Consider the following 8,919-nt stretch of genomic DNA (forward strand, 5'->3'; position numbering starts at 1 on the left):
TCCATTCTTCCATTCTTCCTTCCTTTCACCTGTCCTTCCATCCTTTCATTCTTTCTTTTTCTATCCTTCCTTTGTTCCTTTCACTCTTTTCCATCCACCCTCCCTCCCTCCATCCATCCAACACATATTTGTGTCAGGCACTGTGCCAGACTCCATGCTCTCCTGGAGTGTGTGATCCAACCATGGGAACAGATGATCAGACAAGAACGATCCAGTTGAATGGGTGTGTGATAGGAGTACAGGGAGCTCTAGGAGGCAGAGAAGGGCTAGACCGGGGCATGGTGGCCAAGGAGAGAATCTTGGAGAAAGTAGATTTCGGCTAAAACATGAAGGAGTTAGGGTAAGAACGTTGAGGGAGAGAGACTAGAATATGCAAAGACCCTGAAGTGAGAGGTAGGATGCCCTTCCAGGTCATCGGAACAGGTCTGGAGCGGCCTTGTCAGTCACTGGTGAGTTGGGATTTTATTCTGAGAGCAGAGGGAATACTGAACATTTGCTGCCTTTTTTTTTTTTGTGGTACGCGGGCCTCTCACCGCTGTGGCCTCTCCCGTTGCGGAGCACAGGCTCCGGACGCGCAGGCTCAGCGGCCATGGCTCACGGGCCCAGCCGCTTCGCGGCATGTGGGATCTTCCTGGACCGGGGCACGAACCCGTGTTCCCTGCATCGGCAGGCGAACTCTCAACCACTGCGCCACCAGGGAAGCCCCATTTGCCGCCTTTAGAATAGATATTGGGTAAGGGAGAGGCAAGAGAGTGGAGGGGTCAGTGATTCCCAGGTTTCTGGCCTTGCTGGAGGGTGGAGCTTCAGCTGCATATTGGGAAAGAGAGGGAGCGAGGCAGGAAAAGGTTTCGGCTGAATAAGAGGCGCTCGTGGAGGGAGCAGGATGAGCCGGGCTGGGTCTAGGGGCTTGGGAGGAAGACTGGGATGCAGGAGCCCAGAGATGGTAACTGGGGCTGAGAGTGGTGAGCTCACCCTAGGGCAGCCATGGGAGTGACGGAGAAGCAGCCCCGGCCAGGACAGGAGGCACAGCCCCGGCCCCTCCAGCCAGCCTTCAGTCTAACAGGGCAGACGCAGCCTCTTGTCTCAGTAAGCTCCCAGTCTGAGGGCGGGAGGTAAAGTCTTTAGTTTCAGGGTACTTACAGTCTGGTGGGGGGAGCAGCCACCTTCAAGGAGCCCCCAGCTGATGGGGGAGATGGTCCTTATCCTCAAGAAGCTCCCAGGGCTTCCCTGGTGGCGCAGTGGTTGAGAGTCCGCCTGCCGATGCAGGGGATGCGGGTTCGTGCCCCGGTCTGGGAAGATCCCACGTGCCGCAGAGCGGCTGGGCCCGTGAGCCGTGGCCGCTGAGCCTGCGCGTTCGGAGCCTGTGCTCCGCAACGGGAGAGGCCAGAGGCCCGCGTACCGCAAAAACAAAACAAAACAAAACAAAACAAAAAAGAAGCTCCCAGTCTGATGGGGGAGCCACCAGCCGTGGCCTCAGAGAGGCCTGCCTCCCGGCCAGGACTAAGAGGTGTGACTCGACCCCACTCCTGGGTGCCCTCAGTGTGAGGGAGGAGGCAGAAGCTGAGCCTGCATGACCACAGTGCGAGGTGACCCTTGGTGGGTCAGCTCCCTCGGCAGTGGGCATGTTGCCAGCAGGGCCCTGGAGGGCTTCTGGAGCCTTGGGGAGGCTGGGGCCGGGGGGCAGACAGGTTCAGCCTTCTGGTACCTTCACCCACCGCTCCCTCCGCTCTCGCAGATGAGCCCACCAGCCCCAGCATTGACCTCCAAGCCAAGCACGTCCCTGCTTCTGCTGTGGTCTCCAGCGCCATGAACTCAGCCCCTGTCCTGGGCACCAGCCCCTCCTCCCCAACCTTCACCTTTGCCCTCGGCCGCCATTACTCCCAGGACTGCAGTGAGTGCTGCCCGCAGCCCCAGCCCCACCCGCTCCCTTGCTGCCTGGTCCCAGGGGTGCCCGCTGCCTGATGTCTGGCCTCTTCCGACCGGCTTCTGCTCCTCCTGGGGACCCACGGGGAGAGTCCCCTCTTGGCCCTGCCCGGACAGGAGGGCTCTGGGGAAGCCCCCGCCTGCTGCCCCGCTGACGCTGGGCCCCTGTGGGCGGCTTCACAGGCAGCATCAAGGCCGGCCGGCGCTCCTCCTACCTGCTGGCCATCACCACCGAACGCTCCAAGTCCTGCGACGACGGGCTCAACACCTTCCGGGACGAGGGCCGGGCTCTGCGGTGAGGATGGGGGCTACGGAGGGGCTCTTGGCCCTGGGGTCGTCTACACACCGGGGCAGGCTGCTTCCCCCCGGAGGGCCTTTGAGCCTCGGGGCTTGTGGGGGGTCCTGGCTGTGCCTCCCAGAGCCCTCATCCTCTGTCCTCACCCCCCAGGCGCCTGCCGAACCGCGTGCCCAGCCTGCGGATGCTCCGAAGCTTCTTCACTGATGGGGTGAGTGGCACGTGTGTGCGGGTGAGGGTGTCGGAGGTCTGGGGAGGGGCCCAGGGTCCCACCCCTCAGCTGTGGAGCCCAGCCTTGGCAGAGGGGCCCGGCCTGTGACTCCTGCAACCCGAAATGGGCCCCTCCGGCTCCCGTCTCCTTCCGGCCTCGGCTGTCCCCACACTCACCTCGTGTCGGCCAGGTGACCCACCCTCTCTGTGGGCTCAGTCATCACCTAAAGACACCGTGAGCCTTCCTTCCCAAGGCCTTTGCACTGTCCTTCAAGCCGCCCCTCCCCCATCTCCCATCTAGAAGGCCCTTTCCACGGCCATGCCACATGACTCACTTTTTCACCTTCTTTAGATTTTTTTAGGCCTTCTGTGAAATTTCAGCCTTTACGCCTGATATTTCATGCCTCCCCTCACCACTCTGCTTTTCTCCTAGCACTTCTCATGTTACACAATTTGTGCGTCCATCTCCTTTCTTGCCTGTCTCCCCAGCTAGAATGTAAGCTCCATGAGGGCAGGGATTTCATTCCTCTTATTCACTGTTTGACCCCTCTGCATACCTAAAACAGTGCCTGCACTGTGGAGGCACTGGGTCAGTATTTGCATGGTGTCTTCAGGGGACAGGGGACACCCTGGAAAGGGGGGGACACACAGGGTTGAGAGTGATGGAGAGGCCGAAATTTCCAGCCTCAGGACCTGGCTGTGCCGGGTCTTAGTTGTGGCCCGGGGGATCTTCATTGCCTTGTGTGGGATCTTCGTTGCTTCGTGCAGGATCTTTAGTTGCAGCATGCGGGATCTAGTGCCCTGACCAGGGATCAAACTCAGGCCCCCTGCGTTGGGAGAGCAGAATCTTAACCACTGGACAACGAGGGAAGTCCCGACACAGAGTCAGTTCTGAAATGACCTTAAATCTTTTGGATTATGGATGGGTTGGAAAAGGCATATTGATTTCAAATCCTCGATATCTTCGGTTCGTTTAATACCTTTATGATACTGTCACCTGGTTTATTCCTTATCACGTCCTCTGCTTACTTAACTCTCCCTTGACCTGTCACCTCTATGGCTGGAGTCCTGCTGACACTATCACTTCCTCTGTTTAACTCCTTGTGGACATGACTACCTGCTCCACTAACTCGGTCTTTGTTGATGTTCCCACTTCCTCTGTTTATGTAACTCCATGTGGACTCAATCACTTCCTCTGTTTCCTTAGTTCCTTCAAGTCTATAAAGTTAAGCGTGGTGAGGCATGTGGCCTACAGGTCAAAGCCTTTCCTCCTTTCTGGCTTCCCCGTCACGTATGTCTCATGACCTCAACACAGATGGGTCAGAGAGGGTAAGCAAGGCCCATGAGGCCACACAGCACAGCAGAGCGTAGCACAGGCATATGCCAGGCCCTTGTGGCTGCAAATGGTCCATGGGGTTTCTGAGATGCTGGCACTGTGGGAGCCACCCTAAATTGCCCTCTGTCGTCTCTCTGCAGTCCTTGGATAGCTGGGGCACTTCCGAAGACGCTGACGCTCCTTCCAAGCGACACTCAACCTCTGACCTCTCGGACGCAACCTTCAGCGACATTAGGAGAGAAGGCTGGTTGTATTATAAGCAGGTCCTCACCAAGAAGGGGAAGGTAAGATGGCTGGAGGGATGAGCTGGAGGTGGATGGAAGCTGGCTCCAGCAGAACTCCCAGCTTTTCCTACACCCACCCTCTGGAGCTAAGGAGAGCCAGCTGAGGCTGCAGCATGAGGGGTAGAGGTTAGATCCTAGGAAGAACTTCCTGGGGGTCCTAAAGAACTCATGAAAAAGCGTTAACCAGAGAGGTGGTCTTTGCTGTGGGGTGGATCTGATCAAGTTGTGCTTGGAATTCTGACAGAACCATCCCATGGTTGAGCCTTGGTTGGCAGATCACCCCCAAAATGGCCACTGGGGCTCATGGAAAATGAGAGAGCAAGGCCAGGGTGATTCTTTTAGGGGAGCTGAAGCCCCCAAAGAAAGCAGAGGTCAGCCTTTTCAAGGCCAGCAAAGGTTTTAGTCTTCATCCTAAGGGCAACTAAAAGCCTCTGGGGCCTCTTCCACTGGGCTTCCTGGAGAGTGAATTAAGAGAGGGCCAGAGAGAGGCAAGAAGACCAGTTCAGGGCCGCCACAGAGATCCAGGTGAGAGATGAAGGGGGCTTGGGCCTGGGGCCGGGAGATAAGCAGGATCCCAAGGGGAGAAGGCGGGGCCCCTGGGTCCATGGGGCACAATCCCAGGTTCCAGGCAGCAGAAGAGGGCGGAGGAGGCCGCCCGACTGCTGTCACCCGAGCAGCCCAGGCAAAGTGGAGCAGAGTGGTTAGCGTGAACTGGGGCTTGGCCCCTGACTGTGCCGCGAGTTGCTGGGGGAGCTTGTTTGGCTCACCTACCAGTTTCCTCGTATGTAAACGCAGCAAATAATAATCACTAGCTCATACACCTTTGCTGAGGATTAAATGAGATGATCTAAGCAAAAAGAGCTTACCCAGTGCCTGGCCCCCGGGAGCAGCTATTCTGCTTATTGCTATTATTTGAATTTTCCACCCTGCCTTCTAAGGGTCTTGTACCTGAAAAGAACATAAGCTCTGAAGTCAGACAGACTTGGAATTCCTGCCCAGCCACTTATCAAGCATAAGGCTTTGGGCAACCCCCTTGACGTCTGAGCCTCACTTTTCTGATCTGTAAGATGGGGGGACAGTGTTATTCTACTCCAAGGGCCAGCGTGAGGGTGAAGTGAGAAGTGTAGTCCAGGCAGGACCGGCACTCACCTGTGTCCTCGTCCAGCCTGCGGAAAATGATGAACAGCCTACCCTGCTCCAATTCTCCGTTGAGGTTCCGGGGATTCAGTGGTGAGGGAGCCAGGCCAGTCCTGCCCTGCTGGGGTTCATGCTGGGCAGAGAAAGCATTTGTTGCTTACCAGTTACCAGTGCTTGACTGCTGTGATGGGGGAGTTCGGGGGAGTGGCATATAGTAGCATATGACCCTGACCTCAGCAGGGTGGGAGGGGGTGTCTGGAAGGCTGTGAAGGGTGTGTGGGAGTCCACAAAGCAGGGAGGTGGGGGTGTGGTCTGACAGGGGAGATGCCCTCCTGCACAGCTAGGAGAAGGGTGGCAGGGGGTGCTGGGCAGCTGGGAACCAGGGCAAGAGATGGAAGCCGGGTGGGGTGTCGGGCGCCTGGGCGCAGGCGCGTCGCTCAGGGTGAGCCTTTGCAGGCATTTAAAGGGTGGGGGGTGGGAGGTGTGAGCCCAGGAGGCAAGTGTTGCATCTGTGACAGGAGGAGACAAGGCCATTGCTGCTGTCCAGGTGAGCGAGGGGAGTGGGACCAAGGGGAGGGGACAACTTAGAGAGATTCAGGGGTAAGGAAAGCCTGCGTGGGCTGAGGGCTGGGAGGTGAGGGAGGATGGAGGAAGTTCCTGGGGTCCCAGCTTGGGCTGTGGGGTCGGTGAGTGGTGGTGAGACCCTTCCCGGAGCCACAGGGCACCGGAGGGGCAGGTCTGGGGAGAGGAAGCCAAGGTGTTCCTTTGGGGCCTGTGGAGTCCGAGGGCCCTGGCGCATACTTCTGTGGAGGTGTCCTGTCAACGGAGGCTCTGAGGACGTGGCATCGGCAGGGAGGTCCACCTGGGGAGGGCATTTGTCCATCAGAGAGGACACAAGCACCTGCAGCCATGGGCGCGGGAACACTGAGGGAGAAAGCAAGAGACGGCCGGGCCTCGGGAGGAAGTGGGGGATGGAGACCAAGGAGGAGGCGCCAGGTGTGGACAAAGACTTCCAGCCCAAGGCTTGAGCCCTTCGGAGGGCCTGGTGACAAAGCAGTGTCCCCTGGGCAGGGAGAGGACCTGGCCCCTTCCTGCTCACTGGCCGGTTCTGAAGGAGAGGGCTTTCCACTCCCATCTGGTCTCTCGGTCTGTCCAGCGTCCTGATCGCCAGCCAGGTGTTGTCTGCTTCAGCAAGTCCAGCCTCTCCCCGCCCCCAGCTCCCAGTCTCTTGTGGAGACCACTGACTGTCAGGCGGAGGAGGGGGTGGGTGGGTATGATCCAGGTGGGTGGGTATGACCCATCCCTGCAGCCACAGACCCGGCGTTTGAGCTGGATGCGACTTGGAGACCAGCTGGCTCACCTCTCGTTTTTACCAGTAGGGCATACTGATGCTAGGGGAGGGGGCCTGACTTATCCAAGGTCACCTAGCTGGTTCAGTCTCAAAGGGGCACCCTTGTCACCACCTCACTCTGACACTAAACTTCTCCTGGAGGGCCCTACCGTCTCCTGCTCTGAACGTCCCTGCCTGGGGCCAGCAGGTATGTGATGATGGGCGGGGTTTATGGCCGGATGTGGCTGTGTTCACCTGCCAGCCATGAAGTCTCCTCCTCTGGTTTGCTCTGAAGATAGGAGCTTGGGCTCGGTGTGGAGTCGTAGGTGGGCCATGAGCCAGAGGAAAGGAGCCCTTGATCTGATGGGGGAGATGGAACCCCCGCCTGCAGGGTGTTCTGAGGCCGATTAATTCATTTATTCAGTAGATATTGATGAGCACTTACCCTGTGCCAGCATGGCTCTAGGCCCTGGAGTATGGAGGTGAGAGGGCAGACGAGCTCCCTGTGCCAGGAGCTTTCCCTGTACTGGAGAAAGCCACCCACAGCCGGTAACCTGAGACTGCAGTGGGCACTCAGGGAATATGAACAGGGTGATGTGATTGCCTTTAAGTTGGGAGGAAGCGGGGAGCTGCCGTTAGGGGAAAAATTCTTAGAGGCGGCCTCGCTGAGGAGGTGATGTTGATGACCTTGAGCTCAGACCTTAAGGGTGAGAAGGAAGCAGCCACGTGAAGAAGCAAGAGAAGGGGCTCTGGGCAGAAGGAATAGCACGCGCAAAGGCCCCGGGGAAGCAAAGGCTTGGCTTGTTCACTGGAAAAGCCCCCTGTGTCTCGACATCGTGAGAAAGAAAGAGGGATGGGTTAGGAGAGGCAGGGACCAGATCACAATAGAGCTTAGATTTGATTCCAAGGGCGATGGGAAGCCACGAGAGGGCACTAAGCAGGGGAGAGACAGGACTTCGTTTACATTTTCAAATGGTCACTGGAGCTGCTGCGTGGAGAATAGGCTGCAGGAAGGAGAGTGGAGCCTGGGAAGGTTCGTGCAGTGGTCCAGGCAAGAGGTGTTGATGGTGTGGGCAAGGTGGTGGCAGGAAAGATGGAGACAGGTGATATTTTGGAAGCACAACAGTTGTGATTTCCTGACGGGTTGGATGTCAGGGGTGAAGAATGAGGAGGAGTCAAGGGCAGCTCCCAAGTTTCTGGGCAACTGGGTGGATTTACTGAGCTGGAAAAGATGGAGGTGGGGGTGGAGAACAGGTTTGATGGGGAAAATCAAGGGCCCCGTAGTGAGCAAGCAGCACCTGCAGTGTCCGTGGGGCATGCAAATGGAGACACCGAGCAGACAGTTGGAGGTACCGGAGTGTGGCTCGGGGGAGATGCTGGGCCAGGGGTACATCTGGGCATCACCATCAGCAGACAGACAGGATTTAAAGCCATGGGTGTGGATGGCGTCATGGGGGAGGCATGCAGGACGAGGAGGGCCGAGGACAAAGTTCTGGAGCTCCCCTTCCTTTAGGGCAGGGACTGTCAGCCTCAGCACTGTTGACATTTTGGACCAGATGATTCTTTGCTGTGGGGCTATCCTGGGCATCCGACATGTTTAGCAGCATCCTTGGCCCCTACCCACTAGATGCCATAGCATTTCCCCAGGTGTGACAACTGAAAATGTCTTCAGACAAATGTCCCCTGGTGGCTCTTCACCCTGGTTGAGAACCGCTGGTGTAGAGGATGTTGGGTGGGGGGGACCAGAGAAGGAGCCAGCGGAGTTAGGAGGAAAACCATGAACCGTAGGGTCCTGGGTGCCAAGAGAGAGTTTGGAGAGGGAAGAAGTGACCGCTAGCTGGGTCATATGCCACCAAGAGGCTAAGAAAGGTCTGAGAAGTGCCCAGATGCTGCCACTGGCTTTGGCACCATGGCGGCTGGGTGACCTGGCGAGCAGCTTCCCAGGAAGGGGATACTGAGTGGAGTCTTGAGTGAGAGGCAAAGAAGCGGGGAGAGCAAGTGTGGTTGACAACTTTTGACTAGCTTCGCCCGGAGAGAAGCAGTATGTGGACCAGGAATGGCTTAGGAGGATTTTATGTAAGGTGGGTCATGTTTGGTGGGGGGGCCCGATTGCCCTCTGGAGCCCCCTGCTGGTTCTCTGGGGCACTGCCAACGGCAGAGGAGCGTTAAAGAGAAGGTTATCTGTAGTGAGGTGGATGGACCTGGAGTCTGTCATACAGAGTGAAGTAAGTCAGAAGGAGAAAAACAAATACCGTATGCTAACACATATATATGGAATCTAAGAAAAAAAAATGTCATGAAGAGATTAGTGGTAGGACGGGAATAAAACACAGACCTACTAGAGCATGGACTTGAGGACATGGGGAGGGGGAAGGGTAAGCTGTGACGAAGCGAGAGAGTGGCA

The 8,919-nt window shown here is 57.3% G+C and overlaps 1 protein-coding gene across 3 annotated transcripts in view; it reads left to right on the forward strand.

Moving 5' to 3' along the window:
• Nucleotides 1–8,919, forward strand: part of ARHGAP23 (Rho GTPase activating protein 23) — a 77,025-nt gene that overhangs the window by 36,878 nt on the left and 31,228 nt on the right. For all 3 annotated transcript variants that reach the window (XM_024130044.3, XM_055089880.1, XM_055089881.1), the window contains 4 exons: nt 1,736–1,891; nt 2,107–2,218; nt 2,372–2,429; nt 3,905–4,048. In XM_024130044.3, coding sequence (XP_023985812.1) covers nt 1,736–1,891; nt 2,107–2,218; nt 2,372–2,429; nt 3,905–4,048 — 470 coding nt within the window. The remainder of the gene's footprint in view (nt 1–1,735; nt 1,892–2,106; nt 2,219–2,371; nt 2,430–3,904; nt 4,049–8,919) is intronic.

Source organism: Physeter macrocephalus, chromosome 14 (genome assembly GCF_002837175.3).
Source record: "Physeter macrocephalus isolate SW-GA chromosome 14, ASM283717v5, whole genome shotgun sequence".
Classification (NCBI taxonomy): domain Eukaryota; kingdom Metazoa; phylum Chordata; class Mammalia; order Artiodactyla; family Physeteridae; genus Physeter; species Physeter macrocephalus.